Source organism: Enoplosus armatus, chromosome 9, assembly GCF_043641665.1.
Source record: "Enoplosus armatus isolate fEnoArm2 chromosome 9, fEnoArm2.hap1, whole genome shotgun sequence".
NCBI classification, from domain to species: Eukaryota; Metazoa; Chordata; class Actinopteri; order Centrarchiformes; family Enoplosidae; genus Enoplosus; species Enoplosus armatus.
In genome coordinates, this window is record NC_092188.1 from 3,470,279 (window position 1) to 3,491,186 (window position 20,908).

General features: G+C 42.9%; 1 protein-coding gene across 2 annotated transcripts in view; it reads left to right on the top strand.

Moving 5' to 3' along the window:
* crppa (CDP-L-ribitol pyrophosphorylase A) overlaps positions 1 to 14,290 on the top strand; it is a 43,185-nt gene extending 28,895 nt beyond the window's left edge. For both annotated transcript variants that reach the window (XM_070911987.1, XM_070911988.1), the window contains one exon: positions 13,161 to 14,290. In XM_070911987.1, the coding sequence (XP_070768088.1) occupies positions 13,161 to 13,265 (105 nt within the window). In that variant the 3' untranslated portion in view covers positions 13,266 to 14,290. The remainder of the gene's footprint in view (positions 1 to 13,160) is intronic.
* The last annotated feature ends 6,618 nt before the right edge of the window (positions 14,291 to 20,908 follow it).

Below are 20,908 nucleotides of genomic sequence, written 5' to 3' on the forward strand. Positions count from 1 at the left end.
AACTAGATGAAAACTCAAGTTTTGACATTTTCTGATGCTTTGAATTTGCCATCGACAGTAAAACAAAATATGACGTCAGTACAAGAAAACCTTGTTAAAGATGATCCACCATAAACCCTGAGTCCCTTTTGTTCCTCCCTAAATGATTTCACTCTCTGCTCTGACACCACTGGTAGTTGTCAACTGCACACCAGTGAGAAGAACAAGCGTGGAGAACATTTAAGTGTCCCTCGCTTCGCATTATGTATCACTCTGAGGAATTATTGGACGCACCCACCCCTTTGGAAAAGTACGGCCATTTGGCTAATTGAATTTTAACCTTTGACAGTTAAAATGCATGAGCACATGGAATTGTGTTTGTACCAGAGAGGCTGGGAAAATGATCCATCTCATTGACCTTTTTAGTGATGTCTTTTTGGATAAAAAGTGGATTTTCTCAAATGAGGCCTGACTATGGTTTCACATTATTCAGAGTAACACCTAAACGCTGAGGCACAATGCATCCAGCAGCGTGTCGCTGTGCGTGCCACTTCGCTTCGTCAAGAGGAGAGAGTGAAATGGAGTCAAGGACAATGAACAGCAGTCTCTCTGAAAGGACATGTGATCAAAGCACTTCTCTAGAGTCTTTTTCCGTTTGTGTGGTTACCTCTCTGAAGATGCCCACAAGCCAAACATCAGGTGCGATAATGTGTGAAAACCTCAAGCCGAGATGTTGGCTGAGAATATGCAGACACCGGAGCCTCATAAACGAATAAAGACGCGATGTTGTGAAAACGGTGACGGTATACGCTATCACTGTCTGCAGCGGCGATAGGAAGTGTCATTGGATCCCTCCTCGCACAGGGTCCTGGCGACTTGTCATCCGCTGAAAAGGGAGTTGTCACGGTGATATATGGGTGTTGTAATCCCTGCAGTGAGAGCCCTGATGTTTACCCAACCCCATATTTCCTCCTCCTCAAAGGGCCCGGACCGGGAATCCTAAACCTGAGAAGAGATTAGCCGGCCGGGGAAGAAAAGAGAGGGAGAGAAAGGAGAAGAGGGAGGGGAGGGAGGAAGAAAAGGAGAGGGCTCTATAGGTCTATTCTCCTCTACCTGTTCAGATCTAGGTCTGAAAGGCAGACAGGTGAAACTGTACACGACCCAGTGAAGATCTTGCTGTGACACTCGTGGAGTTGTACCCTCGCTGGGGTCAAGGGAGATCAGGGAAGGCTGTCGTCTCTGTGGTTTCAACACACTCCCGACTTTTCTCAGGCTAAATCCAACAGTTGTCTTCTGCTGAATAAGCGAGTGGAGAGGCACAGCATTGCATGAAAGAAATCAGGGGCGGGAAAGTTGTGCAAAAAGCTGTACTGTTGAGGCTGATGACAGTGTCGATATGTTTGTAGATATTTTGTCATAAACCAAAGTATTGGACAGGTTAAAAGTTTGACCTGATGATGGTGCTAAACGGAAAGTTAGGGGATCACCAAAGTTATTACAATTCAATTTTGTTCCACATTTCATGGTAGTCATGCAGTTTTGTGCCAGACCTGATCTGTTGGTGGCGCTAGATGAAGCCTGGGGATCTCCAAAGTCAGAGGAATTCATCCTTTGGGGGCCACGAATGTATGCACAACATTTCATAGCAATCCACGGAAGAGTTGAGATATTTCAGTTGGAAACAAAGAGGTGGATCGACCGACCAACCGGCCGACTGACATTGCCATTCCCAGAGCTACAACTAGCATGGCTAAAAGAGTCAAAGTCATTCAAAGCCAAAGTTTAGAAAGTCATAAACAATTAGGTTTCACTGCAGTTCCATAACTGAAATCTGGTCTTTCAGTTAATTCTCTTAAAATGAATTACACACTCCTGGGGAATTTTCTAAATGAAGGGCCAAGGGAAAATTATTTCTCCAGAGGTCTTTGTCCACACTTTTTCTCCCACTGCATCTGTCAGGCGACGTACGCAGCTTATCCTGTTTGGGTCCAACAGGGGAGACAGGTGAAACTCAACACAAGCTACTGAGGCTCTTGCTGCGACACCTATGTATTCGCACCCTGGTGGGGTCAAGGGAGATCAGTGATGGCTGCCGTCTCTAATGTCTCAGCACACTCCTGACCTTTCTCTGAGTAAATCCAACAATTGTCCTCAGATGAATAAGTGACTGGTGTTATATTTTCTGTGATGAAAGAGTGTTGGAACCTTTAATGCACTCTGAGAGACTTTCGTCATCCCACTTTCTCAAAATGAGGAGCTGTCTCCATTACGAGACAGACGTGATTACTGAAATTGCATGCAATTAGACTCTTTGGCTAGTCTAGGTCAATTGACAGCTGAAGAAAAAAGTTAAGTAAGGAAGAAAAAACACTCGATATTGACTGTTTTTGAAGTGATGCTTAACTGAACGAACAGTAGATGACTTTAAAGAAAGCAAAGCAGCGCAGATAAGAAACGACGTGGCATTTCGTGAGCTGACAGATTTGGCGAGTCTTCTTGTTGATCTACTGCACTTCACATCAGAATACAAGCCCAATATCCACCCTGTCCCTTCACATAGTTTTTCTCCTGCTGCTTGCCGAAGTACTTGTCTTCGTTCTGACAATTATGTCTTTAAACTTTATCTAAGATCCCCCTGGAAACATGGATGAGAGCACTTGGGCTCCCTCGGTGGAATCCTGACATCTCCATACAGACAGAAGCCCGGGGATCACTCCCCTCCTCGGTGGTGTATTTGTAGAGTGTTAGGGTCAGAGCCTTTGGAGAGACTCGCACTGCCGCAACATGTGCTGGATATCAAGCTTGATCTTCCATGCCGAGAGTGCTCCAGATGTGTGTCGGTATGTGTGAAACTTGACCGCTGGAGTTTGGCTCAAGGAATTAGACATACCAAAGCGATGTTTACTCAGCTTTGATTTCTTAGATTAAAAAGACCAGCAAGCACGCTGTTTGCGCTGATGTGACTTGACGCAGGCTCTTACAGACAATTTGGGAATGACATTCCAAGAGAGAATTACTGTTACAAACAGACGGCATGTTCTTATGGAAGATTAATGTAAGCCAGTTCTTCATAATTAGTTTGTAAACATTCAATCACTCAGAGTAAGGGCAAAACATACGTGTGTGTTTGTTTTGCCACTTGGTTTTGAGCTGTTTCTGACCACCCACAGCAGTCCTGGTTTGAGTTTTCTTCCAGCTCTTCAGTTATGGTCGTGGGTAAGCACCGCTCTGCAGGGATAATGCTTTCATTTAACAGGCCTCATCAAAGATTGTTTTTCTGTGGAGTTCACCTTCCTGCTCTGCTTTAGCTTTCATTTGCGGGGAACTCTCGGTACACATGCTTATCTGGTTGGGTGCGGTGGAAAATAACTGCGGAATAGCACACAGTGTATTCAGACCAGGGAAAATCCCACCAGTTGCCCCAAAATGCTGGTTAGCTGAGGCTGATGAATGAATCTGCGGCTCCAGTCACACAGAAAAGCACTTACATGGCATGTATCTATGCCAAGGCTAAACAATCAAAATGATTTTACCAATAAAAAAAAATTAAAATGTGGATCTGCGTCAACATACGTATGGTAGTAGATCAGCAGGCTGCTCGTGGCTATGATTTTTGGATATTATCTAAATCATTTAGGGGGATAGTTTGGATAACTTTCCAATGATTCAGAGCCGTGACCAGAAATATGGCCAATTGAATTTGTCATGTTGCTGTAGCTCCACCCATAAGCCAAGTGACATCAAATTTTGCAGAATAGCTCACACTTGATATGTGCTCGTGTCATTAAACTTGAATTGCAATTTGACCAAAAATATGTTATCTACCAAATCTGATTGGATGAAAAGTGGTCACACGGTGGAGCTATTGGATCCAAAGCCTCACCAAACCGTAATCATTTAGCTGGATTTTAAGCTGCAAGGGGTTAAACTGCTGTAGACGTCCGTGCCGTAGGTTTTGAACGCTTACAGTGGAGATGTGTGCTACCCAAAAGGAGACGATAACTGAGCCTTTCGTCCACCTCCTTAATGTTGTCTCCACTCTCAACAATCTCCAACAGAGACAGAGACTTGTAGGAGGAAACACAAGCAGCCAGTCACAGTTATTGTGGTCTGCGTAGCCGCTGTTGCCTTGACGCATAGCTGATGTAGCTTCAGAGCCTACACATGTAGCCCCTTAATGCACAACCATAAAGCAAGCTTTTGTTTGTTGGCTCATGGCCGAACTTTCCACAAAAATTTGGAAAACTGGACTGAATCGGACTGGAGGCATAACTTAAGAGGAGGTAATGACCAACCGAGTAGTTGGAAGGTTCAGTCGGGTGGTGAAAAAGAAAAGCAAAAGCAGCTAGTCAGTTTTGGGATTTGGTCTCCAATGCTAAAATCTAATTTCCTGCTCTGATGGAAACCCCAATTGGAAGTTTATAAAGTTATAAATAACCAATTTCAAGGTAGGTTTCAAGAACTTAAATCTGGTCTTGTATTTAATGTCCTCAAATGAATCTCACAGTCCTGGAGTTTTCTCATGAAGTGTCATGTGAAAATGATTTTCCTTAACAGTTCCTTGTAGCGGTCCCTTGTTGTTCTCACACTACATCTGTCAAGCCACACGGCCGGCTGGATCCCCCTGATGTTTAGTCTGTGGTACGCCGATATTTTGACAGCAGTACAATAACACAGTGTTGCACCTATGTTTGTATGTTTGGCTTAAGGCCTACTGCGATTACAATCTCATGGTTGTATTGAAGATGGAAGTGAGGGCACTAAGCCTTGGCCAGGATGTGTGCTGCTGAAAACCAGGTTGTAATAAATGTCTTGTTTAGTGAAATATTCCTGCACCTGCAGCTGACCTCGGATGGCCTGGGATATAGACTGTGTTTGGCTTCCCTGGTTTGCTGTAAGTGATACAGTGTGATAAGTAAATGAGGCATCCGTGGAGGGTGTGTGTGCTTTTGGGGCTCTCTCACCGCATGTGGGATTTGGTATGTCCCAGTTCATAAATCCCACCCATGCCTTCATGCCTTCATGCTTTCTCAACTAAAGAACCATTGTTCTGCGTACTGTTTTGAGGTATGTCTTTCGGTGAGTTGAATTCAAACAAAGTCGTCTCTCACCAGAGCTTGTTGAAAAAGTTCTCACCGAGAGGATCCAGTGGAATTACAGACCCCCTCGATGTCCCATTCTTAGCGGGGTTTGCCTTCTCTGAAGAGGGTGCACAGAAAGAGAAGTCGTACATTAGACGTGACTAACAAACTGCTATGTTTGCCCACTGGACGCCCCTAGACAGGATATTTTGGAAACCTGTGTTGAAAGAGCTTTACCAGTGTACCGTGAAAGGGTTGTGTGGCAGCAATTGTTCCCTCGATGGGGTCTGAAAAGCAGTTATCAATACAAACGTTTGCTTTTTCTATGGCTGGAAAGTCTGAGGGAACTCATAGCCGCACAAAAGTAGGGTGGGATACAGACTTATTAATTTTCCGACATTACAGTCCCTTTCAAATGAAGTGAGGCAGAGTGGGAACGACACGGGTATCTAAAACGCAGACACTCAGGCAACGACACCGAATACCTCGCCGAAATTCAATAAAACACATTCCCTGGAGATGCTTCGTCTGTAAGGAGTACGAAATGATGCTTATGTCGCTGTCAACTTCAGCTCTCAGTCTTTCGGTTTGAATCCAAGCTAATTTTTATATTTATGGCTGAACATTCGGTGCGAGTGTGATGTATACACTCTGAAGGTTGTTTAGATCCAAAGCTCAGCAGTAAATATTAACACCCGGTTGGATCGAAGTGAGGTTTTCTCTCTTCTCTGTGGACTTTAATGGGCCTCAAGTGCCTGAGTAAAATTCAGCAGGGTGGCATCTTTGATTCATTACGTCTCAGCTAATCATTGTCCCCTTATCTCATACTGTAGGTTTACTGAAGTACTGTGCTACCTTTTTATTTCTGTACGAATTTTCTTCTTTCTTTCTTGCCTTATATTCTTTCATATTTCCTTCTTTCCCTTTTCAGCTGATAAGAAAGTATGAAAATCTCCAAAACTAGAAATAAGGGTTTTCACAGAGAGAAAAACTAAACTTTAGCTACCGTTCTTCATAATGAGTACTTTTAAGAAGTAGCTAAGTACAAAACTACACATTTTGAGGAATCTTTTTTCTTTCCTTTCTCTTAATTCTTCCTTCTTGAAAACTAAGCTTAACTTTGACACTCTTCTTCACATTTAATACTTTTACTTGTGATAATTGAGGATATACTTTGCTGCTATTACATGTTAACTTCTCCTTTTTTTTGTCACATTGACCTGCTGGTGAGTCAGCCATTACAAACTCATGTTGTGCAGCCAAACATTTTTCAAACCCACAGATCTTCATTTCAGATTTTTAGTGGAGAACCCAACATTTCCAAAGATACCAAACATGTCAGACTGAATTTTGGGGGGAAATGTGTATAAAATGATGCACGATACATCTAGATTATTTCCAGCCGTAAAAACACAGAGACTTGGGTTTGAATATTTCTCTCGTATACCTTCATTGAAAAGCTGGAAAGAAGCTGGTAAAGAATGTATATGATACCCTGATTTTTCCAACACTGCAGCTGCTTACGGGGAAATAAAAGGGAGACATTGGACGTTAAAGATTTAAATGCAGGACTTTTACTTGTAATGGTGTATTTTCCCCCTGTGGTATTTCTACGTTTACTGAAGGATTTGAGTCATTCTGCCGCCATTCTTCATTCTATCAAATGAGTCTCTACAGGAGCGGAGTGGTGTTAAATTTTGGGCTCTAATCAGACTTTTGGACTGGCCAGTAATTGGACCTGTTGCCCCCTTCTCTCTTCGCAGTTTAGCCCCAAGCTACTGCCTGTCTTCAATGATACACGGAGGAGAGTAAGGCTAGCAGGACCATAATACCCACTCTGGGACGGGCTGTCAGAAGCTCTGAAACACTATCCTGTCTCAGACCAAAGCACCGGGCGTTTTTAGCAGTATTGTATCACTGGGATTCAACAAACAGGTCATTTGGGGAGAGTTTTCTGAGAAATTACTTCATCTATCAAAAGAGCAGAAGTCAGAGTAATGCACAGTGAAGTTCGTGTTAGGTGGTGGTTTCAGCTTTTAAGACTCCCAGAATGGAGAACACTGTCTGGCCTTAATTCTAGCAATGATACTGCCCTCAAGTGGATGCTCCAACTATAAGTGCTGCAGCACCTTCATGTCACAGACAAAAATACAGTGACAGTAAAACGTTAGGATGATGAAAAGAGGCCATAAAAACTTTCTAAATGTTCTTGGCCACTTTGGTTATGGTAGCTGGTGTGACTCTAACAACTCTTTCCAGTTCTCTTGGCTCGGGCTCTGCGCCAAGCTTTTCCATAAGCTGTTTTTCAATTAGGACCCAGCGCTCTTGGCATTTCATGAAGGGAACAGAAGTGGAAGCCCTCAGCAGCAGCAGCAGCAGCAGTCCTCAGGGCTGGGGACCTCGGGAGAATGACAGAGGCATACAAATTGTCACTGTTAAAGGTCTTAATTGCCTGAAACCTTTAAGCTTCAAAGCAGGATCTTCTTGTGTGGCAGAAGTGCTGCTGCGCGCTCCTCTTAGATGGAAAGGTTGATTGCAACTGTGGCATTTAAGAGAAGAGAGAGTTTGAGGATTGCGTATTGTGTGGTCCGCTGATGCTTTCCTTCCCCGTCCCCCCTTTGCTCTGTGTTTCAAAGACCTGTCGCCTCACGGTTTGTCAAAATCCTCCCTTTAAACAGTAAGCAAGAATAGAAGCTAATGATTGAAGTTCCATTCCATAAACTTGCGGCCGCAGTTTGGAATAACAAGGCTGTTGCATGTGTTTGTGCCTTCATACACATGGAAGTGATTGAGAACATTTTGCTTTTAGTTACTGCCCAGTCAAATGATTATATTGTTTATGTATTAAAACAATGCTGTCACTTAATTCCATAATGTGACTTGTCTCTTGGACTGGAACATAGGTTCTTGAAATAAAAACTTGAACACCCCTTACGTCCCCAGAACTCTCTCCATCTGTGACTCCTATCCAGTGGTATTTTTCCCTTGACACCAGTTCATATATTGTTTGCTATTTTTAAATGTGAAATCTGTCAAGAGAAACTATATAAACGCCATCTAGGCCACCAAGGGATTGGATGCTTCAGTAATCGATGTAGCAGAGGCTCTGCTGTCAGTGGAAAAAAAAGGCGTTGCGTTTCAAAATGTAAATGTGTCGCGTTCCCGTTTAATATGGCATACATTACTGGTGATAGTCCTTCCACTAATGTGAATAAATGATGATACTTTTGGCTGGGAAATCCTTTAAGTGAGGATTTGTGGCAGTTAATCATTATGAAGTGGAAAGTGAGGTTCCCTCACGTCTAATAATAGTAAAGTGAATCTCGTAAAACAGAGCACTTTTAAAATAAAATAAAATACCCTCCTGCTGACTGCACTTAGACTCTGGCTCATGAAGAAATTTCTGTCTTTGGAACATATGAAGATAAATTCCACTCTTTAAACCGGTGAGAAGCACCTATCAGCTCAAAGAGCTCTATCATTCACACTAATCCACTTATGGTTTTCATCTCAAAGGTGCAGTCACGCCTTAGTTTTAGGTTTTATTTCATGTCTGTCCAAACACCTCCAGTTCTGTTTGTCTCGGCGCTACCGCAGTGAGAAATGTTCAGCCTCGAGTGCTCGCTTACCACTTTCTCCATCTCCATATTCTGCTGGAAGAGACGGCGGGAAACCATCGCAGTCAACGCTGGAGGTCATAGGCTCTGATGATGATGAAGATCTGGAGACACGCAAATCCCTCCAGGATCGCATTGCACCTCTTTGTGTTTGTGTGTGCTTATGAAGTGTCTGGATGTTTGCGTGGCCATAACAATGAGCCAGCGAGCTGCTCATGAGCGAGCTGCTTTATTCATCCTGGACGGTCCTCGGTAGGAAAGAGGAGAGACACGAGCCGAACGGAGCGCCACCCCCGCCAACGGCAGCAAAGCCCGGGTCAGGAGAGGTACCAGCTCACTTCCCCGAGCGGCGATCAATCAGTTCACATGCTCCTCACGCTCAGGTCATATAGATTTCAGCCTGAAAGCAGTTAGATATGCAAATGTGTGTGAAGAACCGGAGTTTGTTGCTGTCAAGTAACTCTACCCTTTTCTCGTGCTTTCTTCTCGACCACATTTGAAGCCTGAGTGGCAGTTGTGACTGCTTAAAGCTGCGCCACGAGTCAATGAAGAGCTCGAGACGTATTTGTGTTCCACTGTGCAAGCAACTACTTGATTTAATAATGCTGTTTTATGAAGCGTGATTCATATTTCAAAGGCCGCATATCTGGAGTGGAAATAATTCAGCGCTATGGCTTAGACAGGCTTAAAACTTTGATCCTCCTTGGTGATCTTGACTTGCCTTTTGCTTTTTCTTATTTTCTCGTGTGCAAACTTAAGTGTTTTTTTTCTCTTGCGCAGCCTATAAGGAAACAGACCCCTAGAATAGAGTCATTAGCTGTGGTTTGATTGTCTGTAGCTGTCTTCAATATGCCCGAGACTTTCCCATGGTCCTCATCAATGCGCTTGGGTGGTAATCGGCCGACGATCGCGCTCATCACATTTATCATCTCTGTGGCCTTTTAGCTCCTCCAAACACATGTAACATCTCAAATACTCTCCGTGTGAAGATGTAATTGTTTCTAGATAACAATCGGAGGAATGCTTTGATGTGATTACTTGCGGTGAAAACAATGATAAGATGCAATCAGATTTTACCAGAACGCTTTGATTTCTCGCTCGGAGCTGCGGAGTGATCACCGATGAACCTATGCGTGTTCCTGAGGATATGTGGACAACGCTGTGCTATCAGCTGCAGTTGTTGACTGCTAACAGATGTACTGGCCCATCTCATCGCCTCGTACTTGGTGATTAAACCGCAGAACAATGACGCCGGTACATCGTAAAGAAAAACAGGAAAGCCTCACTCCATTCCCTTTTGATTCTCCAAAGGTCTAACCACTTGTAAATCTAAAAGCATATTAAGAAAAGATTGTAGATGCAGAATGCTTCTGGAGTCCGTTCAAAGCCATCATATTTTAATTCCATCATTTTTTTTTTTTTTTCATTCCTGCGTGTTGCTTTAATCAATGAGAGGCTGGAGTCGCTGATCTGTACTCCAGTGCCTCAGTTCGCCCTTCAGTAGGTTGGTGTGGAAAATCCATGTCATCTGACTCCCCCTCCGCTGGTTCTGATTAGGGAGGAGTGCTCCGGGAGTTCTGGATCCAGAGTCTCTCTCTCTCTCCCATTAACCACGGTCAGGCCCGATTCCACGCTCATCGCTCTCACACCTCGTCACATTCCCCGTCCGGTCCCCGCACAAACTGTGTAGGATCTGGCCGGTCAAGTCAGGCTTTAAGCTCGAGAAAGGACGGAGTTAGAGAAAGCTTATTCTTCTCCTGTTGATCGTACGCTCGGCTCCAAATGTGTCGACACATAGTTGAAATGCAAAATCCATTTGGAAACCAGATCAGAAGATGTGTTAAATAGGATGTTCCAGATCACAAATCATTGGTGTTTTGTCGTCTGAGTGGGATATATTTTTAATGTATTTTATGTTCCCCTCTGTGGATGTTAGAACATTAAAAGCTTTGGGAAAAGCCTGCTTAAATTATTCTATTTCACTCTAAGCAAATCTGCCTTTTGAGAGCTGGCCGATGAAATCGGTTACAGACCCAGAAGAGAGGGTGTCAGATTGGTTAGTGTTTTTCCCGGTAAAATAATTCAAGTCAGATTCAATCCTGGTTTAAAGGAAAGTTATGATTTATTACAACTTGGATCAAGTTTTCGTAGGTCTGGCCATTGTTTTTGTCTGTTTTGATAACATTTTACTCGCCAAAGTAATAGGCCTTTTTCACAGCAGATGTTTTGACATCTTATAGCAGGAAAAGCACAAGCGGAACTAATAACATTAATAAAGGCTGCATTCCAATTAGGTGGAGCGGTTCCAGGCCCCTGGTGTTGTTCATCCTGGCTCCTGGCTTACTGGAACGCCCAAAAGGAGCTGAGCCATCGTTAATGTCATTAGTTACACCGGTGATTTTCCTGCTGTCTGTTGAAAACGTCCATCACAGTCAACAATCCGACTTCCTGCATCAACTTTGACGTGTCATACTCACCGCAGTTTTGCAGTTTTGCTGTGCAGTGACGGATTGATTACCGCCGTTTTGAGAGCGTTCACTTTCAGTTTTTACATCCAAAGTGGAAGATAATTAGTCTAAACTGCTGAATTGTTTCCAATTTGTCTGAACAATTGAGTTTCTTGCCCTGTCTAACTTTGTTTTATACATCCCTCCGTGTTCTCAGATCTCCACAATCACAGCTTTGCAACTGCAGCTAGGCGCAGCAGGTCTGTCTGTGCATGAGGCTGTAATAGAGGGATCCGCATTTTAAGAGTTCGGAGGGTGATCTCGTTTTTTTTATCGCCTGTAGCCATCAAGTGCACATTTAAGACTCTTCTACGGGGTTGTCTTTTTAAAACAAGTCAGCTGGACAGCAGGAAACGTTTTCAACCACCTAATGTAGCTTAATTAGCTAGCTAGCGAGCTACAGCTGATAAAATCCGTCAGCAACAGAAAAATAAACGGTCGCCGGCTGGAAAAGTTAAGCCGTTACCGTTAACATTGTGTGCATATGTGGCATGTGAAAACTAAAAGCTTCACAGGCGTAGCAACAGTAACTAAAGCAATCAGTTACTACTTCTATAAAGATATAACTGAACACAATGATGTAAAAAGGCAGACTTATCCTTTAACTTAACAGGAAATGTTTTAGGTATTTGAATGTAGAGTTAAGGTCTTCCAGGCCTTTCTTTCTCTACTCTCAGTGGTTTATACTGTATCTTTAAAAGTTCAATGAAACGAAAATATTTTTCATATTTTCTCCCTCATGCATCCTGCTACATCAAAAGCTTTGTCAAAAGCCTTATTAAAGTCCACGATCCATTTATGAAAAAGTCCAGGTAGAGCATGAAGCATAAATCCATGTGAGGAACGAGCCTGTGGTTAAAACAAAGTAAAGCTCCTTGAACTGCAGCCCCCTTTTGAAAGATGGAAAACAGGTCATTCTCAGACCTCATCAAGAAACTAAATCAAAGTAGGGAGTCGCTGTAGCCTAAGGAATGGAGTCGGGAGTGAAAACCATTAAAAGTGCATTGTGCAGGCGGTCTGCAGAGAGAAAGAGAAGAATCACGAAAGCAAAACAACCACAATAAGTGGAGGTCGCCTTTAGAAAAATCAGACTGCGTGAATGAGGGAATGTTTGGCCTCCTTTTGTCGTACGTGTGGTTTAGCGTAGATCTGTCCAATATCATGCACCATAAATCTCAAAGTAGGCCTTGTTGGTTCACAAGCTTCAGAGGACTTGACATTGACACAGATTTGTGGAAAAGAAAGTTAAAGTGCCTTAATTCTGTGGCATTTTTCCTCCCCCTCCTTTGGAAAATTGCTTCCGTCTGTTGATTGAGCCATAAAATAACAATAGAGTCACGAAAAATCCTCCACCAAATGTTGTGATTCTTACAATCAAATGAAATGTGGTGAATTCAGATGGCCACTCGGTGTGTGCTGTGTGTGTTTGACCTCCCAGCTGTGACTGGAACAGGAAAGTAGTGCGTGATTATTCTCTCGTCAGGAGCGTCCTTGTGGGAAGTTCAGAATCCAGGGTATTTTCACGAGTGTCGTCATTTTTAAAGAAAATGGCAGCTGATGCTAAATTTGGAACCGACCCGACTGAGCATTTGTCAAACCGTTGATGTTGTAACTCCTTCTTAACTGGTCTGTTACTTTCTTTCGCCATTATTAAGTGGAACAACGTGGATATGGTTTAACTTTCCCGCTAGTTTGAACCGGCTGCTGGCAGTCCCATGAACTGAAACGCTGGTGTACAAACATTTGGATGACTCAAACGGAGTCGTGACAATTGAGAGAAAAGATAAACATGAACAAATGTGAATCTGCATGTGGATGTCGTAGTTTGTTATTGCAGGATCTTACTACTGAGCTCACGTAATGAGTGAAGTGGCTTGTTGTTAGCGTGTCTGTCTGTAATTTTATGTTCTTTAACAAATTACCTCCCTGTCTTTCTTCGTCCTCCTCCTCCTCCTCCTCCTCCTCCTCTCTCTCAGGACGCCGAGCGCTGGGAGAGGTCAGTGTTGAATGTTGCTGAGATCATGTCAGCTTTAATCCAGGAGAGGAGCCCCGCCCTGGTGGGACAGCTTCTGCAGGCGTGAAGCGAAGCAGCTCCGACAGAAAAACCCCCTCGACGTGACTCATGAATGCTGCAGGGACGAGACCGTCCTCCTCTAAATACATATCTTCATGCACTGTCCAATATCATGCACCATTTATCAGTTACAGCAAAGTTAAAGGGATACTCCCACAATTACAATGACTTTCAGCGCCAAATATGTATTAAGCTTTTTTTGCTACACATTGTGCTCCTTGTTTTGTTTTTACTTATATGTATGTTTCTGTTTTTCCATCAAGTTAGTACTGCAGTATTTTTTGATTTTAAACTTTCACAACACATACAATCGTGTAAAAATCCACCACAGGGGCTTTAAAACGAGACCATGGTTGAGAGAGTTGTTAGTCCTCAACTGGACCGATTTGTTTACAAACAAGTTAAAGCTTTTAGAGTTTTAACACAATCACCGCTGGAAGTTTGAGGCTTTGGTCTAATTTGTTCACCAAACGTTTTCTAAGTAACTACTGGCCCCAAACGCATGTTCACTTGACAAATGATCGCCAGCCTGCGTTGCCATGTTTGGTTCGCTCTGCCGCGTTTGCCCATTTAGCGCGAAAGCTGTCAATCAAACTCTGGTTCAAACAACTGGACTGAAACCACCCGAGAGGATCGGGTGGTCCGCTTTCAAGAGGACACACCGGCGTGGTTTGTTTGTGGTGTGATAGCAAAGCAGACCGACCACAGGATGATGGTACGTGTGTGATTTTCTCTTGAATTCAAGAGCTAATGACTGATTGGGAACTGTCAAAGGAAGTGTTTGGTGAAAACCTTCAAATGACAAAAAGTTGTCAGCTGGTTTCTCAGTGAAGCCAGGTGTACGTCTACAAGTTCAGTGTGAGACCGAGGAGCGTTTTGGGCGCGATTGATGACGGTTAAACTACTGTATTGTGCTTTTACCACTGTGAACGAAACTCTTAATGTGTAATAAGAGGGTGCTTATATTTTTATACATTAAAGCTGCTCATTTTAATCAATAATTGTGGCATAATAAACATGTTTTTCTGAAAATGGTCTTTTGAGTTTTATTCAGAGATCAGATCTTACCATCAACCCTGAAGTCACAGATTAGACCCCCCCCCCCCCCGACAGCTGCCACCTAGCTCTGCAAAGACACCGCTCAAGTGTGTTGGAAGAAATGACTCTTAACAGTCGTGAAGTTTAGATGCAGGTCTGGTTCTCTGTGCATCAGTGAAGCCCTTAATGAAGCAGCTTCATACAGAGGGGGGTCCTGTTTCCTGCAGTCAACCAGATCTAATACCAGCAGACCCTGCGGCAGTTTCACTACCCAGGTAGATGTTTGTCGTGCTTTTATTCCTCAAGTTAAGATGTGAAGCTCCAACTGTCAAATACAAAGAGAGGCTCCGTCACATCAGGCTTGAATTTAAGGAGGTTTAACCCTCCTTTTAGTTAAAGCGGTAAAAGATTCTCACTTTCTCTGATGTCAAGATATCACTTGTAAAAATGCTTTCAATGTTTGTGCTCCGGGCTTTATATCTGAAGCTTAAGGACGCTCGTAAGATGGATTTTAGGATCATCTCAGCCTTAAGGTGCTTCCTTCCTCTGGAGATCACCTGACCACTCACCTGTCTGCAGCTGACCCTCTTGTTTCCTCAATCGGTCTTATTACATATATGCTGAGGGACAACAGTGATATTTATCTCAATATGAGTGACTGTCACAGATGTAGCGTAAAGTAAAGAGTAAAAAATGCAAAATAATTGATGAAATGTACTTTGTAATGTTCCATCTCTGGTGAGGCATAACAGAATATAAATGTCTGGGAATATGAACGTTAAACTTTTTGTTGAGTGCGTTCATACAGGTGACGGCAGCCGTCACAGGAAGGGGAGAAAACAGCGTTGCACATCAAAAGAGTCTTTAAAAGCGTTGATGCCGGAACATTCCTAACATGGCCACAAAGGCCTCGTCGCTTTGTGTGCGCCCCTCGCACTTCCAGGCTTCTCCGGTTTCCTGCATTTCTCCTGTCCTCTGCAGCTCAGTGGAATTCCAACTGTTGATAGAGAGCCGCCTCAGGCAAGAGGAGCTCCGTCTTCAGATTCAGGTTCCTGGGAGGGACTCCTCACATGTGCTTATATTTCAGGGATTTGTGACCCACAGTGAGATATGATGAGAAGGCCAAGCAGCTAATAGTGTAAAACATCTGCATTTGTTGTGTTTTTTGTTCATTCATTCATTCAGGATTTTCCTTTTCATTTGTTACCCATCTGTACCTCTGGGTTTTCTACGCTAAAGGAAAAGGCCGGCCTTATTCACTATTTCTGCCATCGTCATCATATCTCATAGAAAACCATCAATGTGTTTGATGTGTTAAGTCTGTCTTCCAATACATTATTACTCCGTATAATTTGGGTCACAAATATGTTTCCTAAAAGTTCCTAAAACAGCTGCACTTTTTCACCAAATAATAATCTAACAGGAGGAAATGGTGCATTTGTTGAGGACTATTTTCAGCAGCGGATTAATACATATTTGGTGCTATAATGGAATTGAAATAAAATATAGTTTGTATGTGTGTCCCATGTGATGCTGTTTTGGTCCTACATCATGATTTGTTTTCTTCAGGCTGTGGTGAAGGTGTGTACTTTATGTATATCTTTGAGTACAGTGACACCTGGTGGACATCATGGTTAATACAGCTGGTTTGGTGTGATTGTTAGACATTATTTCTCCACTAGGGGGCCATATTGGACTTCTCTATACGAGGGCTTTAAAGTGTACCTGCTACTTCTTTATATTTTGAATATTTTTTTTGTATGTTTCCAAACCGACATAAAAAATTAAGTTTTCCTGAAAGGACTGGACATTATTTGAGTTAAAAAAACAGATCATTAACTGTCTTTTAGATTCTTCTTTCGGGGAGTGGGGGTCAGCAACAATGAGCCAATTAGGCTTTATCTATTCTGTTTGTAATTAACTTTATTTTGAGTATCTCAATATTCTTTACAATAAAAGACAGACAACAACTATGGAAAGAGAAATAGTAACGAACAACAATTAAGTTAAATTGTATTGTTTATCTACAGAGAAAGACAGTAAATAAAGAACAAAAACCACAACAAGGTAAGAGAAGGAAAATAAATACCTGTTTTCAGTCTCAATTTTAAAGTTCCAGTTGTGTTTGCCTCTCAGGAAGGTTATCCACATTCAGCCTTCTGAAGACCTGAGTGAACAGGGAAGATCGGCCTGACTATGAACCGTAACGTCAGATGGAGACCTTTGTTGCAGGTCGTTCCCCATCTCTGTCCTTGTCTGTCAAATGTCTAATAAAAGACATATAAAACCCTCTGACCTATTGTCACCTTTCAAAGACAACATTTTGTTTCCTAAACCTGCGATTAACCCCTCATGCTGTGGCTGTAGGAGCTGCCAGATGGTTCAGTCCCGGTTGTTGTAGCGACTGTAATGTAGCTTAATGCTAACCAGAGCCACAGGCCTCGGCTGATACCTCATACCGGGTCCTGTTTAGATAGCGCCACTGCTGGTGCTACAGGGAGGGAGGCCGAAGCCAGATGCCACAGTTAGACTGTCTGTAGGTCTGCCAGGCTCAGACAGCACGTCGTCACCCCGACCAGCCAACCACAGCTCTGATTACGGTCTTGGTATTGTAAAAGAGTCTGGGAACTGTGTTCACAACTGTGTGTGTGTGTGTGTGTGTGTGTGCCTTTCCATACGAGCACATTCACAGTAGGTTGCCTGTGTGCTTCTGCAAGTGCTTTGAAACCTTAAATTTAGACCCCGGTATCCGAGTTCAATACCGGCTGAAGGATTCCCAAATCTGGATCATAGTAAAAGCGGCACGCCTAACAAAAGGGGCACACGGAGAGAAACCACAAGAAAGCACTTCTTCCTGGAGATTACCAAACAAACACAGCGAGGGGGTCAGGAGAGCACACTAAGAATATGAGGACTTTGGACGGGTCAGGAAGCTCCTCGAGGTGGGGTGCCAAGTACAATAACGCAGCCATGAACACAGGAGGGAAGGTGTTCAGGAATTTGACCTCATGAAGTCGTCGCAGACCCACAGCGTCTGGTATCCTGGAGTGTGAAACTCACTTGGACTCGTTCAGTGGGATTCAGCGTCTGTTTGCGGCTCTGGAAGTCTCTTCAGATTAAAGCCTGAACAAATGGCACCTGAATTCAAATAGAGGAACATCACTACAGGCCTGTAGTGCCACCTGGTGGAGATCATGTTTGAATTTCAACAAATACTCAACAGTTCAACCACCAAATCTAAGCGCCTGTATGCAGGTTTGCTGTCTGACTGCAGGAGAAGGTCCTGTAAAACTCAGATTGAGCTTCCCCTAAAGCTTCATCACGCTACAGCAACAGATGTTGAAATGAGTGCTGTTGGGATCGCAGAGAAGCGGCACTGTAAACATGTTGGGAATGATGTCACTGTGTGGACAAATTAGTTTAAACAGAATTTGTGGGGGTTAAGCTGTGATTTCGGTGGAGGAGGTTGAGAGACCAAGTCAGCCTGGGAAAATCCAAGAAGGAGGGGAATTTAACGACACATGCTCCTCTTTCTCAGCACCCAGTATGATGCCCATCAGAAAAGCACCTAAACTGCTGGACATTTGTGCGGCCACTATGTAATGTTTATGTCTATCACACACCAGTTGGTTCATATCAACACAGAAAGCCGAAGGAAAAGACAGAATGGGAAAGCTGCACACACACACTGGGAGAGGTGTTACCAGCGGTGGAAGGTAACTAAGTACTCTTACTCAAGTAATACTTCTACTCCACTACATCTCAGAGGCAAATATTACTGCACTACATTTATCTGACAGCTTTAGTTACTTTTCAGTTTACAGTTCTTCACACGCGTCCTGTTCAGTGTCTCCATGTTTTGTGAACCTTTCTGATAAACTGAATAACTGAAGTTGTTTTATGGGTTGAAAACATTCTCCTACTGATGGTGATCCTGGCACCTGATGCACCTGCAGGTTCATCACATAGGATTTTTGGAGTTTATGACTTCTCTTACGGTGACGTTGTGTCACTTCACATTTTATCACAGATAAAACTGATTGTGTGGTAAATAATTAGTACATTTTCCATGAAACAGAGAGTATCATGTGGCTGAAATGAAGATTGTCTCTTTGGAAAAAAATATTTTTGATTTAATTTAATTTAGCGAAAGCAAAATATATCAATAGCAGTGAAAAATAGAAATATTAAATAATACAAATGAGAATGCCAAACAATATTAATAATCATTTATTGTTATTTATTTACTTTTAATTGTTGATGTAGCTTCTATGTACACTCCAGTTTCTCCACAGTTGAGTTTCAACACATGTGAAAGTGAGCTGGAGGGAAATTTGGGGACGGCACTTTTGGCCACTACAACAAAATCCAGCAGTGTATCTTTAGCATGCTTTCATTGTATAATTATAGAATTTCCCACAGCACTCGAAGGCAACAGAAAATGACTGCGAGTGGAAAACAAACAAATATAAACGCAGCTTTAGGAAAAGATGTCAGGCATCAACGCTGTTGTTGAAAGACTTTCATTCAGTCTTTCTTCGTGTCCAAACACCTCCAACTGTAGAAACTGGCAGATTTCACTCTATTGTATTCTTTCATTGTTCGGTCTTCTCCGGCCCCCGTATCCACTCCCACATATTTCCTCCATCCCCGTGAGCTGACCGCTCCTGAGGGCCAAATGAATTCCACATTTCTCCCCTCCTGAGCTGTCACTGCTCCACACACAGCTGAGGCTCGCCTTATAAATGAGACTCAGCAGGACGTGGGCTCTCTCGCTGACAGCCACGTCTGAAACAACCTGCTGGAAAAGGAGATTCGGTCGGTCAACCAGCCGCTCAGGCGGTGTGAAGCTTTATCTGCCCGCTGCAGCACGTGGACAGGCCCCGGGGCCCACGGTGGTGCTGTGGTGAACCACCACCGTGTGGCGAGCAACCTGTTGAGTGGCAATGTTGTGAAGATCAGTGGTGGAGAAAGTCCTCAGACACTTTAACCCTTATGTGAATGAAGGAATAACAGAATGGAAATACTACTGTAAACATCTTGCATACCTTGTTTTACGTTTTAAGTTAAAGTAAACAAATATCCACAGTAAAATGAAAAATCTACAGAGTTCTTCCAGATCAGGTGAAGAATGAAAGAAGAAAGGTATCTGAAATATTGTGTCTCACGCTGTAAGTTACCACAGCACCAGAAAAATATAGTTGTAAAAAGTAAAAAAGTTACTATTAAGTACAAAGTATTTAAGTACTCAGACATGTAATGGAGGAAAAGTCTCTCAAATACAGTACAAATACCCAAGTGAAGAACCAACACCTTAAAACTGTACTTAAAGCAGCATTAATTGGTTTTTGGCCACTAGAGGGCAGAAGAACTCCACAACAAAATAATAGAAACACTGCCCCGACATATTTTCACTGCATGTTGCAGCTAACATGTTAGCAAAACACTTTGTGACAGTGACAGAGCAACATCAGCATTCATTCAGTCGTGTTTCTGTCCACATGATGAATGTAAGTCCAATATTCACCCTCTTTTATCTCTGTTTTTGGTCTCCACCAACTCCTGCGGGACATATCCGGCTATTCAGCAGCTAAATGCTCACCAGCCAGGTGCTAATGTTTCTATTTTATGTGCTGTTTCCTGCTGCTGCTGGAAACAAGGTTTGATTTCCTGAGACTAAACCAAAAACAATAAAAGTACAATAAAATCAAAACAATGAGCTAAAAGAATTGAAAAGAGTTGGATGGTAAGTCTGCACAGCAGGTCTGTCACTGTGAGCAAATCCTTTCACATTCAGAGACATTCAGAGTCCATCTGTAAGAAGGCTACGAGACGTTTATTAGCGAACGGTACGTAAAACAACTTATAACTTTGCTGTGTGCTTTCTGAACTAGCATAGACTAACTCTCGCTCGCCAAACTAGCAGGAAAACAACAAACATCCCTCCTAACTCTCGGCCAATCACAGGTACGTTATCTCACACAAATTTCTGTCGTAGGTGGCTGAAATGACTGACAAGCTTCGCAGCTTATAAATACAGTATATACACATACATAAATATATCTTATCATGGCTGAACTCTTATCTCTTAACACAGTGACACAGTTGTAACACTAACATGTCACTCAGTCCGTTATGATATAAAAATACTAAATAATGGATTTTTTAAAAATACACTTGTATAATGTACTTAACTACGGTCCTTTTCTCCTCCACATACGACCTCCAACATCAGAAGGTAAGAAGCTCTCCGGTCTTGTCCTCTTTGTAGACTCCTTCGCTCAGCAGGACTCAGATCCAAACCCTTGTCTACATTACCGGTGCCAAAGGGACGGATTAGATGTAAGAGGGCGTTTAGTAACAGGGTGAATTGGTCCAAATTAGGTCCAACAATTTTCTACAATTATGGCGGTGGGAGGACGCGATGGCACATCAGCACTGATTATTTGTGTTTGGAGGCGGCCGGGTGCTGTGGGTTAATGGGTGCTCCATCATCGAGAGGACAGGAGGGGATGACTCATCTGAATGTGTGTCTGTGACTTTTTGAGCTTTTTTGTGTTTTTGCTGTAATAATCTTTATAAACGAGGAGGTCTCAAAACACGAGCACATTA